A 24,512-nucleotide genomic window follows, 5' to 3' on the forward strand; every position below is an offset into this window, starting at 1 on the left:
CCCGGGCAGAGGGGGTATAGGAGGCTCAAGAGCCGGGGAATCAAAGACACTATGGGTCTAGGACAACCAGGACCCACACAGCTGCAGCTACCAAGGCAGGGCTTTTCCAACTCCTCGGCTTGACCCCCTACTCTCTTACCAGACCCAAGAAATTTGCTCTGCCAGAGCCCGCTAACAGCCCACTTGGTCGCGTTTACCACCTCCATCCCATTGCAGGCCTGAGTGTTGGCTCCTCTGGCCTTCTCACCCCCTAACAGGGTGGGTGGGAAAGGAGCTGCCCTGGGATCAACTGGGGGAGGGGTGTCCCCACACCCTGTCCAGACGGTGGAGACTTTCAGTCCTGGCTAAGCCTGAAAAGGGGCCCCCTTCTCCTCAAGCAACCAGGAGAAGCCTCCGCCCAGCCCTGCTCAGCCCAGCCCCTCTCTCTTCTCTCTGGGGTCACAGCCCGGGCAGGGGCGGGGAGGGGGGTGTGAGTTACAGGATTTGGGGGGATGGGGTTTCTCTACCTCAGCTTCACAAACTCAAGAGAGACTTTCCCCTCACCCATGGCCTGGCCATCGCTGATGGCAGGAACCTCTGTGCCTCCCCCTGACCCAGTGGTCCTCACATCCCCAGCCCAGTCGGAGAAAGACCGGAAGAACTTACTGTTCTGCATGCTGGCGCTGGCTGGGGGCCGCCGGATCCCACGGGGCTCGAATATGAGACTCTGTGAGCAAGAAGATAGGCGTTAATCCTGGGGCCCAGCCAGGTAGGCCTGCCTTCCAGCAGAGGCTGACCTGGAGCCAGGACAGGAGACTACCCGTCCTTTAGGAAATGATCCACTCAATTGCTTAAGGCCATCTGAGGGTCATCCAGCCCTGCCCTCTAGTGCATGCAAAATCTGCAAATAAAATATTCCAGCATTCCCAACCTGTTTCTTCCAAATCCCCAAGGAATTAGGAGAAAGGATGACCCAATTTTGATTTTTGTCTTCCATATGAACAACAAACAATAAGGACGCCTTCTGATTCTTTAGGGTTTCGGAGCCCAAAGCAGCTTTCAAGCCACCACAGGACTTGCCTGAAATCTGTGATGTCTGTCCACTCTTACAATAAAAGGTCTCACACATCTGCACGCCCCTAGTTAAAGTCTTCCCCCTAAGATAAAACAGAAGGAAAGAAAGGCACATCAAACTGTGGCTCAAAAGCATAGGCCCATGGGCTCTCTGAGCCACACTCTCAGAGAACAGAACGAAACAGAACACACCTCTAGGGCTCAAAACCCATAAACCCCTAAATCTCAGAGTGGCACCCACATTTTCAGCGGCAGGTCCTGCAGAAATCACCACTTTTTTAGAAGTGGCTGCTCTGGCCTGGTTTGGGAGAATTGGTTTAGAAGTCAGGTCCCAGTTTGCAAAAAACATCAAGAACCAGGGAAAGGGACAGGAAAAGGAAAGAACAAAAGAAACGGTGGAATAAGGGGTAGAGGCTGAAGAATAACACCTGAAGTTTAGAGAGGAGGGCAAGAGGACCTCTGAAACTTCAGGGTGCCTGAGAATGCAGGCAGGGGCTGATGAGGAGCAAGGGCTGTAGAGCCCTACTTCCTCCTTAAGGAATTTCACCATTCCAGTTGCCAATGTTGGGTTCTGGAATTTCACCATTCCAGAACCCAGCTCTCTGATTACCCCTTTATCCTTTCCTCTTTAAAGCTTCCCAGCCTGGCCCCCACTCCACCCATCTCCCAGCTTTTCTGGGACTTTGAATGTGGCAGCCCAACTCCCACCCCCCACTCCCCCCCACCCCGCAAACCTCACTTATTGTGATAAACTTTTCTTTTGGCATTTAGATCTTCCCCCCTTTTACAGTACTGTGACACACGCTGCCTACCTCGCCTCACTGCTTTAAAAAGTACGAACAGGAGGGGGTGAGCGTGGTCGACAAAGCCTACAGACAGGGAACAATGGCTTCTATTCTCCAGCTCTCCCCAAACCCAAAGAGCAAAACCGAGTCTCCCTAACCAGCAACACAGCTTCCAACCACAGGCACAAACAACCCACCAACTCACAAAGGGAAAAGAGAGGCACTTCTTGCTTTGTGAATCCTGACCTAGTGCGTGTCTCCCCGAGGTTCACCCTCCACCACGCCTCCCTGCCTTCCCCTAGGAAGAAGATTCTGAGGGAGGGGGCGGAAAATAGAAAAGTAATTTCTTGTTATAAATATCTGGAGGTAATTGTGTTACTGGTGTGAGTTGTTAGGGGCTGTAAAAAGATACAACGGCACCGTGGGGAGCTCAATTGGGAAGAGAGAATCACAATAAAGAGCCCATTCAGGAGGTTTGCAGAGAAGAAGAAGAAGAAGAAGAAGAAGAAGAAGAATCATCAAATAGTTACAGCATCATTTCTCCCTATAAAAAAAACTAAAATTTTCATCCCTTTTTCTGTTTTGCTTGTTGTGATTATTAATTTTGCCTGCCTGCAAGCAAGGAATTCCAAGAAGCACATTTTTCTCTCCAAGGCCATTCATGGTCTAATTTACCTAGCTGGAAGGCAGCTTAAATCTATAAAAAATAATCTTAAGAAAAGGACTGTTTCTCAGCTTCCAAATACGGCCTGGTCACTACTGGAGATGGCAGAGGGCTACCTAGTTACGCCTAGCTGGGGCGGCTCTCCAGGCCTCCTGCCTGTCTCTCAGCCCGCATGACCACAGTTACGTCCCCGCCAGGCAGAAACCCCAACTTGGAACGCAATGTGTTTTCTGCTCCAACCTTAAAGTGGGACTCCGAAACTGCTAAGTGGTAGCAGACAAGGAGAGGGGGTACGGAATTCTCCTAGAAGGGGTAAAACTTCCAGAACAACTCTCTGTAACGCACTCTGTACTCAACCACCACTGAATGCCCCCATCCCAGTCAGTACATTCTTCATGTCATTTTTAAAAATTTAGTAGCTGATTTCAAAGAGACCTAACTGATTAATTTTCAAAGCATCTGGGAAGGTGGAAGCATTTCCTGCTCCATTCTCCCCAAACCCTCAACTCGGCTAAGAAACTATCTAATTACTTAAGTACTAGCTAACAATTAGTGCAAAAGCAACGTCAGACGAAGGGCACACCGATACCTGGAAACAGTCCTTCCCAGAGAGGCGAGACTCCCCCCACCCCCCAGCCACAGCCAGAGACCCCCACCTCAGCCCCGGGATTCCTAAAGCCCTAGCCAGGTCAGAGACCCACGCCTGGAACGAAGGAGTTTCCAGACTTCTGGAAATCACCAGGGCCCTGGGCCACTGGGCCACTGGGCCACTGCCTCCCTCAGCTTTCAAATACTCTTGTTTTAATTACTTCTCAAAATCCAACCCCAAAGTACTTAGCTGGGGTGAAGGGGAGAGCTCACTTTCGACCCTGGCGGGCCCCAGTCAAAAAGTAATTAGCAATTACGATGACAAAGTTTTACTCTCTAGGGCCAAATAAGATAACAACTAATCAAATTGCCTTCAGCCATTTGCAAAGGTCACCAGCTATAAAAAATGTAATGTCAACGGCAACAGCTATTATTTCTCCTCAGTAAACTTACCAGGCTTTCAAGCTCTTTGCTTTTAATTTCATTTTCTGTTCCCACTCCCCCCTCCCAACATTTCCAAGTTCAAGCTAAACATCCAAAATGACTTAGGGAGCTTTGTAGAGGAGAGAAAAAGATAGCACGTTCAATGTTGTTTTTAAACTTGGTAGAAATCACTCAAGATGGGAGGGAGGGCTGGGTTTTAGCACTCAAAAAAATTTTTAACAAGCACTTCCACTTGAAATTCAACTCCATTCCCCCCAATTTCCCTTGCTAAAAACCAGGGCTATTGTGGGGTGCAGAGACTAAGAAAATCTGCACAAGGAAAGAGGCAACAACTTTTGGAACTTTGAAAAGACACTTTTCCTCCTGGGGTCTCAGAATCAATCGAAAAGCTCTCAAATTATTCAGACTAATTAGCTGGGACAGGACGTGATCGCACGAAGGGGGAAGCCAGGGCTTTCATCGTGATTTTTTTTAAGCCTCATGAAGAAAAATTCAAGGGACTCACACTTAAAAAAAAAAAAGCAATCCACTTTTCCACCTCCAAACTTGTTGAAATGGTAACACCGGGTGCAGCTTTCTCAGGGTAAGACAAGGAAAAGTACCCACCCATCGCTGGGGGCTGGAGGAGAGGGAAGACCCCCTCTTTCAGGGGGCGCGGGCGAAGGTTGGGGGAAAGCCTGGTTAGTAGAGAGTTTGCAAGTTCCGAGCTCTGCGCTCCAGTTGGGGGCAAGAGCTTGAGGGCTTGATGGAAGCTGACAATCCTGGGCCCGACTCTGAGCTCCCTCGGAGCGCGCGTTCGACCGCTTTGGCCTGGTGGCTTCCTTCCCGACTCCCGCTCGCACGCTCTTCCTCTCCCCCTGCCGCGTGCGGTTGCCGCGCCGATGGACTCCGCTCCGGCGGACAGCGGGCGCGCTGCCCCTCGGCGCTCGAGCGCCAGCGGACTTCTGTGCCCGGGCCCAGCGCGGCACAAAGGCGGAGGGCGGGCGGGCGAGCCGGCCGCAGCGCAGCGCAGCGAGCCGGCGTCTTCGGCGCTCGCTCCGTGCGCCCGCTCCCTGCGCGCTCGCTGGCCCTCGGCAGGACAAAGCGGCCGGCGGCTCGAGGTCCCGGCAGCCGTTCCCGGGCCTCGGGCACCACAGAGCCTCTTCCTCCTCTCCCGCCGGCGGAGCACTGGGCGATGCTGGGGCAGGGAGCCGCGGCTTCTGCTGCTCCCGGAGCCTGGGTTCTTCCCGCGAGCTCAGCCCGCGCTGGCGCTGGGGAGACGCGCCGGCCGCCCGCCCCGAGCCCCGCGCGGCTCCTGGTGGCCGGCCGCGGGGTTTCGCTGGAAGTACAAAGTTTGGGCTCCTGCGTGGAAACTTCTCCGGCCCGACTCTCCCGGCGAAGCAGTGGGGGAGGGCGCCGGTGAGAGGGGAGGAAGGAAGGGGGAGGAAGGGTGATACCTGCCTGAACACTGCAATAAAAAATGAAGCGAGAAGAAAGAAGCGGACTCACCTTTGTGAGGCATCCTTTCCCGTCAAAGCTCCTGTCAAGAGTTTTGTTTGGTGGGGGTGTTTTGGCTGTTATGGCTGCTTAAAGACCACAACGGTTTGAAATGACGGTATTTTAAAGGAGTTGCTGGCGAGAGTTTTCTCCACGGACGCTGCTGGGGTGGTGTGTGAGAGCAGTTCTCAGATCCCTGGGAAGAAGACAGAGATTGACAATAAAATGGGCTGTCAGCGGCTGGAGAGTGAGAGATAAAGAGTGTGGGTGAGGGAAGTGGCTGCAGCCAGCACACCTATGCTGATTGGTGATGGCTCAAGTGTGTTAATGTGTGTGTGCCGGCGCCCGGCCTCGCCTCCACCGCTCCTCACTGGCCCATTAGCGAAGCCTGACCTCTGTCATCATCCTCCAGCAAAACACTTCCTCCTGCGCCTGAACCAGAGCGGGAAATGAGGCCGAGCCACGGTTCGCTTTTCAAACCCACTAATCACTCCGCAACATGCAAATGCACCGCTCGCTCCCACACAAAATATTGCTTTATGCAAAGCAGCGGCGGGGCCTCGCGCCAGCCGATTGGATGCTCCCTCTCCCCGCCTGGTGCAATTGGTCCGTTTGTTTGAATATGAATACACTTGTTATCCGCTCCTCCGGTGGGTCCAGGCTCCTCTCCCCGGCACTGGGCCCCCGCTCCCGGGCTCTGGAGCTGGTGCTTGACGACATCTCTAGGCTCCGAGCGCTCCGGGAGTCCGAGCGGTCCGCATTGTGGCAGCAAACTTGAGGGGTCGATTGAAGGCCGCTGGGCTGAGGGTCGCGCCCCCCACCTCCCTAAGCTGGGCACGGAACTCCCAACTCAAGGGGGGGAAGCAAGTTTCTGCAGCTCTACAGAGCCCTTTCTGGCCCTGGTCCCCGCAGCTCGGCCGGCCGCCCCGCCTCCGCCCGCCCTCCGCTCCCGCCCTTACCAGGTCTTCCCTGGGGCGCTGGGGAAAGGAGCACCGCGGTGGCCGCGCCCTAGCCCACCTGGCCGCTGGGAAGGAGAGAAAAGGGGCGGGAGCAACACTGGGTCTCGGCTGCAACACTCCGGCGGAGGCCGAAGCGAAGCCTAGGCCGAGAGGAGGCCTCCAGGCTGAAAACTCGGGGAGGCCGGGCCTCCTTCCCAGCCCAGGCCTCCGGAGCTTGCCCACTCCCCTCCCACCCCCCTCGCTCCCCCGACCCTTTCTTCTGTTCTTTTTCCTTTCGGAAGCCTCGGTGCGCAGCGGAGCGGAGACACAGCCCGGCTGGAGAGGCCCGAGCAAACACGCCACTTACTTTGTGTACAGACGGTTCTTGTGAAAAGCCCTGAAGAGTCCTCACCAAACACTCACCAACTTCTCCCACGTGCCATTTGTTGACTAAGTGCGACTGCTTTTCCAAGCGCCCAAGAGGAGGGGACACCAGGGGGAGATAAGAGGGGAGGGGGATGGTCAAATGCTGGGAGAGATTGTGTGTGTATGTGTGTGTGTGTCTTCGCTGGCGACGTCGCTCATTGTGTGTCAGCGTGTGTCGGTGTGTGCCACAGGTTATCTCTGTGTGGTGCAGGTGTGTCCGTACTACCATTCCTTCTCCTGGGTCTTCTCAGTCCACGGAGGCAGCTCCCCTTCAACTCTTGCCAGAAAACCCGGGGAGGAAAGTAAGTAAATGACTTTTCTCTTCTGACCACACACCAGAAGTCCATTTGTTGAATGCCGGACAATTAGGACACACCTCAGTACACTCCAAAGGCGCCCCTCGGAGCCGCAGTTAAGGTGACAGGAAGAGAGCGGCCGCCTAGTCCGGCGAAGACGTCTCAAGCTCTCTGGGAGCTTGCAGGCCGTAGCACCGGGGAAAGGGGAAGTCTGAGGATGGGGGACACGCCTCAAGAGCCGGCCAAGTATGGGGTGGGAAGAGCTCAAAGAGGGAGGCTAAAATGAAGCCACCACCGAGGACACTTGACTCCTCTTATTAAAAGTGCTGAAAGTCGGAGCTCATCAATGAAGTCTGCACACTCTGAACTCGCCGCTCACAGGCGGGCGCCCGCAGGAGCTGTAGCCGCCAGGACGCTGTAGGCTGCATTGAGCTGCGGGGCCTAGTGTGGGCCTCGCATCCTCGTCCCCGGCCCGGACCGAGTGCCGCCGCGCCTGATGAAGCTTGGGCAGAGCTCGGGAAGAACGCGGGCAGCCCGAGCCCGGGCCAGCGTTGGGGCGGCACACCCGGCTGGCTCCCTCGGCCTGGGAACAGCCCTTGCTGCGGCCCAGGTGCACCGCGCGCCCGCAGAAAACCCAGGCCAGAAGCGAAGCAGGTGGCACCGAGCGCTCGGGCCCGCGGTCTCCTCGGCCAGATTTCGTAGGACCGCGACTTTTCCGGATCCCGGGGCCAGACCCGGGAGCGCCAGCGTCCTTTTCCCCTCCCTTTTTGCTTCTCAAACAAGCGTTAAAGAAGCTTGAATTCTAGTCCACTGGGCATAAGCGAGGGGCGGGGGAAGGCCCAGAGACTCTGTCCGAACTGGAGGCAAATATCATCATTTTTACAGCCTTTCAATCAGCGACTGAGCGGGTTAGCACCTTCTTAAGCTTTGCCTCGGAAAGCGGCGGCCGCAGTCTTGTTGCTGCCTCCCCCCGGGCACTCGCTCTTTGAATCGGCTCCTTCCCCCACCCTCCAGCCCCTATCTCACCTCGGAGAAAAGTTTTAACAACAAAAAATCATAAGGGGCGAGGAGCCCGGAGAGAATGCCACTGACGTCACCGGGTGGGGGTGGGGTGGGGGCTCCGGGAAGGACTCTCGGAAACCCCACTGCACAAACAAGAAACAAAAAGGACTTAGCTATTTCCAGTGTGTCAATATTTGGGACGGTGGGGGGGGGGTCAGACCCGAGGGAGGCAGAGTTTTCAAAGTTTAAGGAGAGAGAGTTGGACAGCGCGATTTCCTGCTGTCTCCAAGCCCGTTTCAAAGAGGATGGGAGCGCTGTCCTACCGCGGGGGGCGCCCGGCGCCCCCTGCAAAGTCCCGCGGCCCCGGACGCGGACGCCGCGCGCGGGGGGGCAGAGGTGCGAGCCGCACGGAGACCGCTCGCAGGTCGCCATTTTAATCGCGGCTCCCAACGCGAGCGAGCCCCTTCCAGGCCCGGGTGGGGGGGCAGGGGGATCGCGCCTGCAGTTTCCGTCTCGCCTTTTCCCGCCTCTCCCCAAGCCTCCTCCCCTCCTTCCCGGAGCCCGCAGTGGACAGCTCCTCGGCTAGTTCCCGCAGGGGCCGCCGGGGTCATCCCACCCGGTAGGGGGAGGCTGAGGGCGCGGAGGCTCGCCGCTCACCGGAGAGCGAGGGGAGCCTCTGGCCAGTATTGGTTCGTACACATGAGGTCAGGCGGCATCTGGCCACCAGCGGTCCCAGGGATTCGCCGTTGCCTACTCCGCAGGTTTCCGGTCTGCAGGCGGCCTCTGGCGAGTCAAAGACGCGCCCAGCTCTGGGGAGATGTGCTTTGGGTTCTGGACTTGGGAGCCAAGAGTCTCCCACCCGGTGTTGCGGCACCTCTGAATCCCGCTTTCCGACGCCTAGCAGAGGCGCGGTGCTGGCGCGCTGGGAAGGGTGGAGACGAGCTTTTCTTTGAAGGAGGACAGTCTCCGCAGACACCTGCGTCACTTTGCATGCAGAGACTCAGAAGGCTCTCTCTTTGCTAGCCCTGGCAGGTGGGTTCCCGCGATAGCGGAGCTGGCGAAAGGGGTAAAATGAGCACGGAAGGCAAAGGAGTCCACCCCGGCTGCCCAGTTCGAGTTGCCTCCTCCACTCGAGGCCTTTCTCCCTCTCCTTTCTCCAACAACCTGCAGGTTTCCAGTTCACCCCGCAGCTTCGCAGAGTCTGGAGTGCCGGGCAAGCCGAAAAAATTCGGGAGCAGACCTGATGGAGCCTCCATTCTGTGGTCAGGAGTGGCTGGGGAAAGCCTCGGAATCCTGGCCTGCCCTGGCCAGCACTGGCCTCCTACCAAATGGCAAATGGGTTAGGTCCTCTTCCATTCACATTAGGCGGCAACCATCTCTCTTTCTCTACCCCTCCTCCAAATACTTTTTAAAAAAACATTGTCCAACTGGTTTCCAAAAGGAGTCCCAATCCTTTGCTTCCTGGAACCTACATGCTGCTGTCCAGATAAGGACCAGGTTTTTAAAACTCCTGAGGTGTAGGACATTTGCGATCAGTGGCACTCTCTGATTTTTTTTTTTTTTTTTGCAAATAGGGTTCCCAGGAAAGTTTGCTTTCCGTTTTGTCACCCAGGATGGCACCCCATCTCTTCTTCCTATAGCCTCCACCTTCACCAGGCAAAAGTTCAGCTTCAAACGAAAAGTAAGCCAAAGCCACCTCAGTCCCTTCTCCCTGGGGATCCCGTCTCCAAACAGCTGCCTATTTTAATGGCCAGGGACCGAGGCCATAATGTGTCCTAGAGTGGAGCAGGGAACACTCGGGCTGGGAACTGGGGGCTTTGCAGAAGGATTTGAAGCTGGGGAAGGGGGAGGGAGCAAATGTCATGGCTGGTTCGCTTGAGCAGCCAGGGAGCCCGAGCTAAGCGTATCCTGACGGCTCTTAAAATGACATTGATTGGGACAAGCTGTTCCCACCCCAGTAAGAGTTAATATGTCTGTTAATCAGGGCACTGAAAGGCTCACTGCGAGTTTTATTAGTGATTGGAGAACAGAAGCGGCAGTGACGGATCAAAAGCCAGGATCCCAGATATTTGCCAGCGGTAACAACAACAAAAAAAGTATTTTTTTTCAATTAGAGAATAATTCGGCGCTATTCATCATTTCTTAACTCAGTCTCAAAGATGATGACTTACAAACCTCCCTAGCAGGGAAAACTCATGCTCAGGGGCAGCCCTGGGGCAAGACGCGGGCCAGGAGCTGCGGGATGGCTGCTTGAGTTCGGCCTGGAAGAGTTTGAGAATCCTCAGCCTAGGGCGCTGAAGTCTCCCCCGGAGAGTAGAGAGAATGGAAACTAAAACAACAAATAACACAGCCAATAGAGGCATCCATCCCTCCTGGTCAGCTCCCCACTGTTCCGGCCAGGCTCTGGCGCCGGGTGGCGTCTGGATCCGTGCGCCGCAGCCAGGAGGGCCGAAAAGTTTGCGCAGCGAGACTCTCCTTCCATTTCTACCGCGCTGCCCCCTTCCGCCCTGGAGGGGCGTTAGGTTCCCTTCGGTTTTCCTTTCAAATTCTAAAATAAATAAATAAATGCCTGGCCCTGGGGAAATTTGAATAGTAGCTTGCTCAATAATCCGAATTATACGAGCGAGTCCAAGGGAAAAAAGATCAGCCAACTACGCACGCCCTCCGAGGAAGGAGGGCACGGGAGTGAGAAGGCAACGGAGGAGGTCCCCACCTTGCCCTGGGAGCGGGGCGAGCACTCTGGTCAGAGGTAATTATGTCACTGCGTTTTCTCGCCCTGACAGCCGAATAAACACAATCTCCAATAAACATCTCTAATGAGGGAGGAGGCCGGAGGAAGGCTGGATTTGATTTATGACTAGAGGAGAAGGTCCACTTCCCACAGCGAATTGGGCAACCTGCTAGCTCCTGAGCTCCAGAGAAAGGAACTCGAGGAGGAGAGAACCCCGATTCAGGTAAGGTCCTCTGCTCAGTGACCATTTCTCTAGTTCCTCTGCTTTCCAGGCGAGGTGGGCAGGGGATGGCCACCTCTCAGAATTGGGCCCTGGTTCCTAGCACCCGTCACAGGTGTCTGCGATACCAACGTCCTCCAAAGATGATCCCCCCAGAAGTTCTAGAGAGGGGGCGCCAGGAGCAACAGTGGGAGTGAGGGAGAGAGCCCGGGCCTGACCTAGGCACCTCCCTAACCTCCTGGCGGGTGCGGTTGTGCCCTGCCTGAGCCTGCCCTGGCGTCTCCCGCCGCCTATGGCTGGCCTCCCGGAACTTCCGCCCCGCGGAGCCACGAGTTAGTCTAAGTTCGGGGTCTTTTCCTTCCCTGGCCCACTTAGGAGAAACTTCTGGCACCCGGGTGAAGCTGTCCCGGGGCGGGAGAGTCGCGGGTGCTGCCCTTCCTGGCATTAAGGACATGGGGTCCGGTGGCGCCCAGACTTCCCACCGAGGCAGCGAGTGCAGCGCCCACCGTAACCCGAGCCCGCGTTCTAGCTCAGTGAGAATCGCTAATTATTAGGCCGTCCTAAGTGAAGCTCAAATCACACGCTGGGGGCTTTACGCGCTGCCCGGCTCCACCGATAGCATTCTTCAGTCCTCAGCTCCCTTTTGAGAAATGAACTCCCATCTCTATGACTTTGTTTTGGTCTGACCGTCTACACTTTGCAATCGCGGGAAACTTTTGCTGCACGCGCTGCAGGAGCGGGTGAGGATTTAGCGCACGAATGCGGTGAACTGCGATTAGGGGGAGAATTCTGGGTGCAAACTGCATCCCCCCTCCTGCATTTCTCACAGTAGCGAACGGCTTCTGCAGACAGCAGCGGCAGATCCCGGTCTGCATCTCCCCGCCCCCCTCACCCCACCCCAACACCCAACGGTAAGTCCACTCTGGGGACTGGAACGTTTTGCTACTTTTGTGGAAAAGCACGCTCGGCAAAGTCAAGACACCCCCTCCTCCCCTGTCCAATTCCGCCTTCCGTAACTCCCCTCCATCTTTGCATTTCTCCTTTTAAAGGCAAAAATCAAGCCCCCGGGCTACTTGAGGTAGGCTTGGAATTGGGGGACACCCGTCGCGGGCAGCTGAGAGGCGGCACGGGCCCCGGGTCGGGCCGGGGCCAGAGCCCGGGCGGTTACCTGGGAGCGGAGGGCGGGGAGGCAGGTGAGCTTGGCGGCGCCGGTTCCCACACTTCTCACCGCCGCTCGGCAGGGGAAGTGGCAGATCTGACAGCCGCCTTCTATGCGACGACCTGCCCCAGAGTTTAAATGTCAATGATAAGAAAAGAGGGTGCTCAGGCAGGCGCTAACTTTCCTTAATATCCTTGCCAGCGCGGTCCTCATTGGCTGCCTGCCCCGCGTGACGTCAGGGCGGCCGGAGTTGGGCTCGGCCCCGCGCCCACGAGTGCTAGGGCCGGGCTGTAGCCTCCTCCTTCCCTACCCGGAGTTTGGCCGGCTCTAAGCAATGCCGTGTCCTTCCTGGGCCAGCCCTTGGCTGCGGGTGCCCAACCTGGCCCCGACCCGCCCGCCTGCCCGCCCTTAGGGCGTGGAGTCAGCCCAAGGAAACTGGCCCTCCGGAGTGCGCTCTGCCTCCCCTCTTGAAACCAGGGGTCTCCCGTACCAGCTGCCTTCCCGGGTGCCCACCGTTTCCCCTCCTCCGATCCCTAAGGGAGTCACTTCAGAGGAACCTGAAAGTTGCACCGGGGTTAAAAAGGTCCTCTTGCAGGGATCGTTTTCCAGGAGGAGCTCAAGGAGTGATGGGCTCCCCAACCGTAGCCTCAAGCCTAGGAGTCACCAGCTGGGCACAGACGGAGGCTCGGGGAGAGGACCAGCGATGCCTTCTCCCAGGCTAGGCCAAAGTCCTCTCCGGGCCCGCTAGGTTCTCCTAAGGGGAGCCACCGCACCTGCTCGGGCTTCCTTCGCCTCCTTGAGCTGATAGGCTCCAGTCACGTAGAAAATGTAGGTGATTTTTATTAATCATTGACTTTGGGGTTAACTGTTGACTTTGCGGCCTAGAGGAGGGAAATAGGAAAGTTCTAGAGTCTTAAGTCAAGATTCCCCTTCCCGGGGCTGAGGAAACCACAGAAACTGGGGCGGGGTCGGCGGGATAATGGGCTGGTGGTCTGTGCTTGTTTTCCTGTCAAACTCAGGGTGGACTGGGAGATGGCTTAGTCGAGCTGGGACTACCTGTGTTGGGGTGGGGGCTTAAAGCCCGCGTTGTCATTCCCGGGTCTCTCCCCCCAACCCTCAACAGGGGAGGGGCTTCCCAATGTCCAATCCCTTCAGTCTCAGCCTCGGTACGAGTCTCCAAGGTGGACGGGACAGAGGTCGGGCCCGGAGGGGCAGGATTTGCGTGACCGCGTGGCCTGGGAGCGGAAGTGGAAGGGGGGCGTGGAGTTGTCTTTAGGCAGTTGGGGGGGGAGGGCGAGGCGCAGACTTGAGCACGTGTGTTAAAGCTGGGAAGGAGACTCTTAGGCCGGAGGAGGGCCGCAGGGCCAGTTCCTGCTTGCTTGGGTGGGGGCAGCAAAGGGACAGCGAGCACAGATGACGAGCGACAGGTCGAGAGGTTCCCGCTCCCGCCTCCAGCACACCTGGACAAGTGTGGGGCTTTGCAGCCTTCCAGGAGACGGCTCTAGGCAGCCAGTCTGCCCGCTTCTCTTGGCCAGGCCAGCTCCCTGCCGAACTTGATTTTCTTTCCTCGGGCCTTCGAGGCCCTGAGGGCAGGGTAGAGGTGGGAGGAGAATGGGAGCTTCTGGGTGGAAAGAGTGTGGTTCTTATTTATAGACGGTACCCGCAATTCTCTCCACCCAGCTCCCTGGACTTCTTGTGTCAGGGGCAAGGAACATCCATCCCGGCCACCCCTGACGCCACCCACCACTCATATAGGCGCCAGAACGCTCATGTGGCCCTGTCACCCCCAAGCCGGCCCCACTGGGGAGTGACTCGGAGTGGCGTTCGTTCGGTTTCTCTGCCGCCACCAGCACCCTTCCCTGACCTAGTTTCTGGGCACACGCCCGAGCTCCCCTCAGGGCCAGGGCCAGCTCCTGGCGCCAGACGTCCTGAGATCTTCCAAGCTCCGCGGCCTTCCTTAGAGTTGGGACTGCACGTAGGCCCCGGGCCTGAGCAGGCCTCTTTAGCTCCCTAGTTTGTGTCAGCGACTCGCTCACTACCCACCCCTTTTGTCCGGAAGGGAGGCCGCGGGGAAGGCTGCTCCGGGCTTGTTTGGAGTCCAGACCATTAAGAGTCCGCGGATCCCTGCAACGCGGCAGGGTGCTCGAGAGAGACGCTGGAAACGCCACGGTCCGGGCCTTCTTATCTGCCTGTCAATAAAGGGCGCGCTCGAGCGACGCGGGAGCGCCGGACGGTGGAGGCGAGGCCGAGCTAGGTCCTTCTGTGCTCCGGGCCAACGCACGAGCCGCTCTCCATTTGTCCTGGGCACAGAAGGGAGGGCGGGAGGAGGCTCATGCCGGCTCGCCACTGGGGAGGGCAAGTTTCGTCTCTGCCAAAGCTTGGTCCCAGGGTGGCTCTTGACCCCGGAAGGTTCCCCCGGCCTTGGGGGCGGCCCGGCCCGCCCCCTTGTACTGCCCAGCCCTTGAGGCCTGGCCTGGCCCTGCCTGGGCACTGGCAGACTGTCTAGGCCGCTAGAGAGCACCGAGGGTGGCCCCGAGGCGTCATCGACGACATGAAACCCGGGATACGGAGTGCAATCTGTAGAGGGGGGGGCGAAGGGCCAGAAACAGAAATTCTGTGACACCCAGGGCAGTTCCAAAACAGCAGCAATGAGCAAGCTCGGCAGCTGCCGGATCTGCGGGGCCTCCCTGGTCAGCCCCAGGCCTAAGACTGGCTGGAAGCCCAGAGCTTCCCCACTACCCCGGAGAGGCGAGGCGGGGAGTGTGGAAGGGGGTGAGGGTCCCGAGGTAGAAGCAAGGATGGAGGAAGGAAAGCAGAGGAATGGTTAGAGAGCAAGGCTTGCTTGAAAGGAGAGCGAGACAGGGGAAGATAGATCCATTTTTGACTTGAACTGCAGCTGAGATCTGTTGTTCTAGTCCAGGGTACGTTCGTTCTCTATTCCTCCCCCGCTCCTCCCCCATATTAGGCAAACAGAGCCGCTGCGATTGGAAGCCCCTCAAGCAGGATCTGTGCCTTAGGGCGGTTTAGTATTTGTCTTGACAATGGCTATTGAGTCTGGCAACAATTGAAAAGCAAAAATGGATTTTTCCACTTCCGTATTTAATTTCATTTTACTAAGTCTGAATGATAATGCACCCTGTTCATGTCTATACTTGGAATGATTGTTCCTGGGTGGGTGCTAATTTATAAGGGGGTTTAATAAAACTTTTTCATATAAAAATTAATAAAAGGAGAGGGGAAAGCCCCCCCCACTAGTTGAGAAAAAAATACCGTGTATGTTGTGTGTCATTTCAAATGGAAGAATGTTTTGCGAATCTGAGCACCGAAAAGGAAAATATTTAGTGAGCGTAATATTTGCCGTCTCTTCACTGAGGTCTAAAAGATTTCATAATGGTATGACTATATGCAGTACTGTGGTTTCTCTGTTACTCGGTTATTTTCCTGCTCTCATTCGAAGAAATACTTAGTTTATTATCTCTGCTATTCATTGTAGCCCAACATAAAATTTTCTTAGACAGTTGGGAAAACCTGCAAATCCTTCCAGTTTTGCTTTTTCACTGAGAAAAATCTCAATTATAACCAATCTGAGGCAATTCTGCGTTCCTTTCCTTCTAACCAGTTTGTGGCACCATGTTGGATTTCTGTTTCTCCCTTGTCCGGGTAGAGATTGAGACATTAGCTGAATTCCCTGGGGGTGATTGGATGCAATTCACTGAAAGTAGACAGGCACGTCCTGGATGTTAGAAATTCACTTCTTCTCAACGTGACAAGGCCGCCTTCGATCTACAATTGTATTCGAATGGGTAATGAGCGGAAAGGTCTCTCATCATTAAGCCTGCCTCTACTTTAGCAAAATAACGAGAACCTCATTTGCACACAAATGCACATAAAACTGGGATTCCCCACAATTCTTTCTTTAATAAAAAGAGATGGCTGTATAATTTATACTGGAAGTGAGAAGACAGAGAAAGAGAGAGAGGTATGGGGGTTTAAAGACATCTCTTCCCTTCCCCCAAAGGGTCCATGTGATTCAGTTGACTTTTTTTTTTTTTTACTTTAAATCTTATATAAGATGTGAGTTGTAACAAGAGGATTGGCACTTACTCCGTGACCCTTATAATTGGATTAAATATAGACTGAGACATACAAAAACATACCAAGATTGACACCTGCCAACTGGACTTCCTTATGATTGATTGTGATGCTTCGTGCTGGCAACAATAATGAAATAAATTGTACGGATAAAACAGCACATTTGTCATTTCCGTGCCATGAGTGAGGAAGTCAACGAGTTAGGCAAGCTGTTAGCTGACAGGCTCGAGCGAAAGGCAAGCTAAAGAGATAAATAAGGATTCCAGGCATTGACAGGACAAATTATAACTTGTCACAACCTTTTTAAATTCAGAAGTTTTCAATTAACATATATATATATATGTATATTGCTGTTACACATAAGATAAGGGGGCACTGATCTAAACAGGCAAGATGTGCAGAGACCCCCTACTGCCCCCAGTGACAAGGGTTTGGGCACCCAGGCCTCTCCCGGATGCGCTGGAGAGTGAGCTCCTGAGGGCACCCGCCTGCCACGTGTACACAGCCAGTCGCCCAGCAGCTCAATGAAGTGGGTGAGGGTGTATGAGGCTAAGAGGTGGCTCCTTTTTTTGATCGAACCAACAAACAAGTCATGGCTCTGGTACACTTCACAGAAGCAGAGCCCCCAGCCTAAGGGAGAGCCTGTGTAAGTCCTGCACCCAGGTCTGCACCTCTCTCTGCCTCTCCACGTCACCTGTGAGGAGTAAGAGCTGGAGGGCAGAAGCCACCCGTTCAGGCTTCAAAATCAAGCCCTCAGGAGGGTATCCGAGTTCCTGGATTCTGGGTAAGGGCAATGGCCACGTCCTGGGTCTGGGCCTAGGCCGCTGAACCGTGGTGTGGTTTGAGGATGCTCCAGGCTAGGGATTCCTCTTATTGCCGGGCTCAGCACCATCCTGGGAGAGGCCACAAAACCAGCTCTTTTCGTGCCCTCCAGGAAGAGGGGTTGCTTTTCACTAATCATTCCCTTCACTTTCGCACACTACTTCTGGGGTTCTTTGTTGGCCCATGCATGGGGACAAGCCCACTGGCAGTCCCTGGGTGACCAGAGGCCATTCAAGTAAGGTGAGTGAGGCTTTAGAAGGAGCAAAGCCCCAGAATTGCCTGGCGGAGCTGTGAGTTAGGGGCTGCCATGGGATTTTCAATGGAGTCTAAGGTCTGTGGATGGAGAGGAATGTGGGTCAAGTCTGACATGAGTTTGACAAGTGTGCAGGGAGTGTAAACTCCCTAACTGTCTCCACCTCAGGGCAGGCTGACTTGTTAGTTTTAAACTTTATCCCCACCCCAAGGTAGAACCTGGACTTTGTGGTATCTCTCGGCTTTCCCGACCATTTTCCATTCCTGCACGGAAGTCCCGACCTTTCACCAAACCAGCTAGAACTTCGGAAAGTTCGAGATGGGAAGTGAGCGCCAGCAGGTCTGAGGCTGCTGGGCCAGAAGTGCGGCCTGCGCGGGAGAGGAAGGTACAGAACTGGGCTTCGTCCTAGACCAGGTGGGGAGCTCGAGGTCGCTGTACGCGGGTCAAATCCCGTTCCAGGCGGACGGAGGAGGCCAGGGCCTGAGAGGGCGCCCCGCTTCTCCCGGATGCCTTGGTCCGCCTCTGTTTTCCGCGCTCCGCTCCTGCCCGAGGCTCGCTTCGGCGTGTCCGCAGCCCGCGCCCTTGAATAAATCCTCGTGGGGTAGAAAGAGCCCAGCCTTGCTGTCGGGGACACAACCTGTCACCACAAGCACTCCCAGAAAAAGCGTGTCAAGCCCAAGCTCTAGCGTCCTCCCTTCCAGGTGCCTGCCACCAAATTAAACACCGCGAAGCTCTGAATCTTTCCAAAGACAGAGCTCGAGCAGTGGAGGTCGGGGAAACGGGAGGTAAAGAAAAAAAAGTTACATAGAATTAGGAGGAAGCAGCCGCATTCCCCAGCGACCGCAGCCATTAACATTATAATCTCAAACGCCATTTTTTATGTAACACTATTGTTAGTAAACCAACTCCTCAGGTCCTCTGAGACGCTGACCCCTGGCAATTCAGTGCAAGTGTAATTATCTCCCCGAATCTTGGACAGATTTAAGAGATTACATTTCAACTAAATCTATATCAATGCTAATTCCCTCCCCCACCCCCAGCCTGCAGGTGCTGGGCACGGGAAATGGCGTCAGGCCCCGGCAGGACGCTTCACAAAGAGGACAGGGCTTGCGGCGTCCAGGGCCAAAAGAAATGAAACCCCACATAAAATTACACCTATTTTTTTTTTTTGCTACAAAACCTGGTTCTTATATAGCAAAGTTAAACAAAGCAGCTATGCTAAATTAGCGTTACATAAAGGCGCGTTTAATGCTCCGTTACAGTCAACTGATGTATCTCTGATGGCTAATTGTCTATCAAAATTAAAGAGAAAAGAACAAATGATTCGTTATAAGAAGGTGTTAAGAGCTTCCACAAAAGAACATTTCACAAATATAATATCCGTAGCTCTAGGATTACCCGCAGGGTTCAGGCCCCGGCCCTGCGCAGCTATGAAAAGTGGGGTGCGGGGTGCTATTTTCCTGGCAAGAGCTCATTTCCTCCCAAATGAGTATAATAAAAATCCAAGAGGCGATATTAGTGTAAAGATCGGGATTAGTCCTAATCAGAGCGATGGACGGACGGGAGGCTTCAAAGTCGACCCCTACTTTCTCTGCTCTCTCTAGGGGCGGAGGGCACTTTGCCGTCCCCCGAAGACACCACATCCAACTGGCCACTGCCTCCCGTTCAGGGACAAGAGGGAGCAAGCAGGGCCGGGGGGCGGGGGGGGGAGTTTCAACAAAGGAGAGCAGAATCTGCTGGTCCCGGCTTTCCCCTGAGTTCTCCCTGCTTGAAGAAGACGGTCCCGGGCTATCTCAGGGACCTTGGAGGCTCGGGCACCGTCCAGCACGTGCCTTCTCGACGCGCACCCCGCTGGCCTCCGGGGGCGCAGGCTGCTGCAGCCAGCCCACCCTCCTGGGCTGGGGAAGACGCCGAATATAATACGTCGGTCCCCTTCCCCATGGCGACACCAGATCTAGAGCTCCAGGCGTATTTGTTGTTTAAAGTTAATTAAAGCTGAATGCAACCAAAATGTGCGCGCCAGGCGCGCGGAGGCAATGTCGGACTTGCGTAGCCGGCCCACAGTGCTAGGGAAGCGGCGAGGGCTCGCTCACTCCGCCGGAGTCTTTGTAAGAGGACGAGGCTGGGGAATAAAAGCCGAAACCAAATCAGGCAGCAAGAGCAACAAACCGTCTGGAAAATGGACCCACGGAGCAGCAAGAATGTACTTTAAAAAAAAAAAAAAAACTTTGACAACTCGTGTCTTAAAGAAAGTGTATGGAAGATAATTGAAGTGATTACAATTCATTGCTGCCTGACTTTGAATGTGAACAGTCACATAATGACATCCCCGCCGAACAACGACAGTTTAATTTTCATTATCCGACTTCGGGATCCTCGAGCCAGCCGCCGGGGCAACGCGGCGCTAATGCTGAAATCTTGGCTCCTGCCTGCATTATTCATTTGGGGGGATGTGGGGGCGGGACAGGGTTGGTTCCCTCTTTCCCCCGGAAAAAAAACAACAACAACCAAAAAAAAAAAACCCTCGTTCTGAAAATCCCAGGGACGGGTGGACACCGAGGAGCCGACAGCCTAGACAATCGTCGTCAGGGGGCCACTTTGCCAGACGGGGCTGCGGGTGCTGGCGTTCTCCGACTTGCACCGGACGGGTCCCCGGGCTCCCACCCGGGCCTCACCCAGCCTAGGGAGAGCCTTGCCTGGGGCCCGGCCGCCAGGCTGCCTGCCGTCTCAGAGACAGCCGACCTTCCCTCTTCCTTTCCCCTTCTTCCAACCCTCGCAAACTTTCTGCTCCTTAGCTCTCGGGCTTGCGCGCAGGGCAGGAGGCCCCGTTCCGGATTTGGAAGTTGCTTCGGCCTTGAACTTGCACCCGCCTCCCCCGCGGCCAGCCCATACCTCTGAGACCCCAGGGAAAGAGCGTGTGGACAACCGCGGTCTCCGCACCGCGGACTCGCTGGAGCTCACCTTGGGGCGCGGCCTCGGCCGAGCCTCTGGGCTCCAGCCGGAGAGAGAGGAGGTGGGCCCTGGGTCCGGGCCTCTGCGGAGAGAAAGCGCCGCTGGGGCCCGCCGTCCCCTCCCCAGACGCGGGGTCCAGGGGACAGACCTTGCGCCCCTCTCCTGGAAACTACCGCCTTGGCGGGGGTGGGTGGGAGGAAGACCATCTGGTAATTGTCTTTCTTTAGATCTCCCCTTAATTATGCTTTTAATTAAAGATGGTTCAAGGCACCGGACCACATGAAGGGCAGTAATTACAAATTACATTACAAACCCGACAGATGTAGCGGGATCTGCTGGGAAAAAGGTACCGGAATAAAAATTTGACTAAACTTTGGGATAAATTAATCGGCGGCTTGGAGAACAGAAGCACGGTTCTGATTATGTAGGCTCCAGCCAGGATTTAAGTTTTGTGTCATGATTGTTTTCATATTTCTTTGACGTCTATTGATTTGGAGGCAGCTGCAAGCCTTTGTCACAGGAGAGAAGAGCAGTCACAATATATTAGCTTGATGGCATAACTCGAACCGGAGAGGCGAAGGGAGCCGGAGTGACGGGGGCACACGTGACCCTGCCCGGGGCCTGGCAGCCCAAACCCTTACATTAACTTGTTCTAACAGGAATAATGGAGTATTACTATTAATCCTTGGTCAGAAGGTGCTTTTCTGCCTAGAACTCGGGCGGAGGGAGCAGGGCAGTCGCGGCCAGGCAGGTCCAGGTGTCTCCGCGCCCCGCGCCGCCTCCACGCGGGTCGGCCTCGGTGGGGGCCGCAGGCCCCAATTCTGGACTGCCAGCTTTGCGCACACGTCGAGGGTCGCTGGGATGCCAGAAGTTCCGCGGGTCCCAGGCCTGGCCCGGCCAGGCTAAGCCTCCCAGTTCGGTCTCTCTTGGGTCTCTCTTCCCGCAGGTTTGGAGGACCCCGGGCGGGGAAAGCGACCTTCAGGCGGCTACTCGGCGGTCCGCTAACCTGCCGCAGGCTCCGGGCGTGCAGAAGCGGGACGCAGACTGTGCAGACTCGAAGGAGGGAGCCGGGTCACTCCCTTCCTTCACCAATCGTCGCCCCCACCTGCTGCTTCCTCCTCCTCACCCCAACCCCACCCGGTCCTCGCCGCCGCCCAGGCTCGAACTCGCTTCTACGCCAGATTCTGACTCACTTTGAGCCAGTCAGTGGCTGCATTTTATGGGGAAAATATAGGTACCCATCACTCACCCGTCTGTTTACAGTGAGGGTGCAGAACCTGGATAATTAAACACGCCCACTTACAGCTTTCTGTTACCCACATGCTTTCAGAAATGGATACAATCCTAAGTTTGACACAAAATTCTCCTGAGGCCCTATACAACACTCACCACTTACTGGGAAGGTGTGTCATCCCCCCCTGATCTAAACCGAGAGAACAGGGCTATTGTTGCAGAAGACCCAGCGCCCTGACAGGACACCTCTTCTGGCTGCCTGGGGAAGGAAAGTTTTTCTTTTGATTCTTCCTCTCACTATGTTACTCTTTTCCTTGGCGTTACAGTTTCCGAGAGGAATGTAAATATTTTGACTAGTTCTCTGCGGGGGCCTTTTAAACGCCAGGCACAATCATCTCGTGGAATACTGTAGTTTTTAGTTTCGAAACTTGGGTGTGAGAGTCTGTCTTGCTGAGGAAACCCATAGAATTTACCTCGACCTCTCACCCTTCTATTTATATGATGAAATTAAGTATTCTCCAGTGATTGTCCAACTTTGAAGGACTTTTTTCTGTCACTGCTCCTTTCCACTTTTTTTTTCCCCAGGAAAGAAAAATCAATCTAACAGACCTCTGATGGGCTTGTGGCAAGATCAAATTTCACCATGCCTCACCCCTGCCTCCTCTCTGTTTCCTGCTGTGGGCACAGTACATGAAGTGTGCAAAAGCAGAAATAATGTTTGAAAACATTAAAACCCTGTTTAGCTCTTCTGCATATTCGAGGTAGGGATTTCTTTTTCTTTTTTTTCTGTTTTCACTCTCTGATACAAAGCAGATATGTCCAGAGTGCAAAGTTCAGAGAAACTAAAATAAGGAGGAAAATAGTGCTAATATTTCCCTAGTTTCTGTGCATAATGTAAATAACATAATGACTTTCTGCCCAAAATGGAGCGAACACTACCAGGAGACATGGCACATCGATGAATGTGTTTTTCAAAAAATATAGTCCAAGCCTTCCCTAATGTTGATGTACCTATTGTTTTATAATCTGCGAATACTTCCAAACACAAATATGGGTATAAAAACATTGATTTCAACTCTGTTTTTGTTGTTCAGCTAGTAATACCTTACTCTTGACTTTAAAATACTTTCACTGAGCAAAATATGACCAAAGACACTGAAATACAGAACAGGCTGACAGGGACCACAGGAGAGAGTGGAGAGAATCACAGGGGAAAAGGGGAAGGATTCACAGGAACTAGTATAAAGGACACATGGACAAAAACTAAGGTGGGGGGTGGAAACTAAGGGGGTGGGGAGCACGGTGGGGGGTGGGCAAGGATGGGAATATAAGACAGAAAACTGTACTTGAACAACAATTAAATAAAAAATAAAATGCTTGCACTGTTGAGGTTGGTTGTGTCCACTTCAGGGCCGGGGTGCTCTAGGGACACCCCGTAATGCACGTTCATTTCTCTGCCCCATTCTGTACAGTCTAAGGGGTATGGTACACACAGCACTTCTTTAAAATCACGTACTCTATATGTGTGACACGTGAGGCTGATTTTTTGTTTTGTTTATAGAAAATTCATTTTAATGGAATCCAGCAGGATACTGAGAATTTTACAGTCCTACGCAAGGCTGACAAAAAAATGTTTGAGAGTGGAAATAAAAAGAATGTTGTTAGAATTGCTTATATTGTAATGTTATTTATGCTATTTTTGGTGTCAGGAATCTGGGTTTCTCAGTTAATAGTATTCTCTTATCTCACTCTACGTTTCTATTAGAATACTCATCCATGCTCTTTCTTCCTATAAGTTACGTGTGCACTGTGAATTTCTATACTACAAATTATTGCTTAAAAGAGTAAAGAATGGTTGTGTTATGTCTCATTGTTCTCCTTACAATCTGCTCCAAAGTCTTTCTCACAAATCCCATTGCAGCTATTTCCCCTCAATTCCATGATGAAAGTGGATGGCAAATGCCATTCCATTTGGAGGAACTCAAGCACAGAGAATATAAAGAGTTTGTTCAAAGCCTCCCTCAAATCTATTTTTGGACTTGGAGGCAGAACTAGGCTGGAGGCAACATCAGTGCACATCTCTGGCTCCATATGAGGCTATTCGAAGCAGGTGGCTTTGGAGGTTCGTTTTGGAAACAGAAGACCTACATGGAAGTATGTGTTCCTGAGAGGCAGACAGGCTATGGTGGACCCCAGGAGGAATGAAACAACTCAGGCTCTCACCTGCCCCTGAGTTGCAGGCAAGGACGGAGTTTCCTCTCATTTTCTCTCCTGCATTACTTTTTCTGTAATTTGGCAGCTGAACCAGAGAGCAGCCTGCAACATTTTGCCTTTGGGGACTTCCTACAGCTTTGCCACATTCCCTGGAGAAACTCCGAATGCTGGAATGGATGGGGGGATTACAGAGAGCCACAAACATCATTCTCCCTCTAATCCATCTGGGGCTGATGTTGTGCTGATAACAACCTTTCTTTTACTTGTCGGTTTTAGACCATTCAAATGAGAACAAATAATAGGAATTTAGTAGTGGAGGGGTGGGGGGATAAAGTGGGGGCAATTTGAATAGGCTTTGGGGTTGAAAGGATTGATTTCTATTCCAAAATTATGGGACCAAGTACAGAATTAAACACTTCCCTCTCATTTCTTTCAGAGCAATTTCTTCTCCCTTTTGGTTATTAAAGTGCATTTGGATTGAGGCATTGACATGTTCATTTACCAATAAATCTTACATTGTCCCAGGCCAAGACAGTGCTCAGTTGCTTGGATTTCGTAGCTTCAGTTTGCTTGGCTCTCCTGTGTTAGGTAATAAGGAAGCCCATTTGCATTAGATAATAAGAATCAGGGACAAGACAGGCACAGTGCTGATTAAACAAGGGTTCATATTCCACTTTGAGAGCACTCTGATCACCAGAGCCACAATCACATCAGTAGGTCAAGCAAAAATCTGAAGATAAAATCAACGTCAGTTTTCTGTCTTGGTGACAGAGACCCACCCGAATCATATCCAATAAACCTCACTGTCATCAGTGACTTCAGTTATGCTGCAGGTCACATCATGCCTCCAGCTTCATGATGGTGTATATCGCATCCCTCACTTTGACACTGATTTGCACAGAACAATATGCTAACAATTACAGCTGTCCAGCCACCGAATGGGTCCCTTTGTAAGGTAAGGCGAGCGGAGACATTGAGAGTGTCCAAGTGGAATCTGGGGGTGCAGTGAAGGCCAAATCTGCAAGAACATGTGGCCGGAAAAATTGACCTACTCCCTAAACTCCTGTTCAGGGCTAGCAATATCAGAATCCTTCCAGGAACATTTATTTACCTGTTGGTTAATATATTAAGTGATTTTAAATCAATGACTTTTTAAATATGATT

General features: G+C 53.7%; 1 protein-coding gene across 6 annotated transcripts in view; it reads right to left on the reverse strand.

The window, feature by feature from the left end:
- PAX6 (paired box 6) overlaps positions 1–11,949 on the reverse strand; it is a 29,500-nt gene extending 17,551 nt beyond the window's left edge. For 4 of the 6 annotated variants that reach the window (XM_037040440.1, XM_037040438.1, XM_037040439.1 and 1 more), the window contains exons 1-4: positions 11,792–11,949; positions 5,023–5,206; positions 1,060–1,136; positions 646–706 (exon numbers count right to left, since the gene is read on the reverse strand). In XM_037040440.1, the coding sequence (XP_036896335.1) occupies positions 646–655 (10 nt within the window). In that variant the 5' untranslated portion in view covers positions 656–706; positions 1,060–1,136; positions 5,023–5,206; positions 11,792–11,949. The other 2 variants (XM_037040437.1, XM_037040436.1) reach the window with 2 other exon arrangements.
- Between the last annotated feature and the right edge of the window lie 12,563 nt (positions 11,950–24,512).

This window comes from Sturnira hondurensis, unplaced genomic scaffold (assembly GCF_014824575.4).
Source record: "Sturnira hondurensis isolate 20B ecotype Veracruz unplaced genomic scaffold, ASM1482457v3 Scaffold0002638, whole genome shotgun sequence".
Lineage (NCBI taxonomy): Eukaryota > Metazoa > Chordata > Mammalia > Chiroptera > Phyllostomidae > Sturnira > Sturnira hondurensis.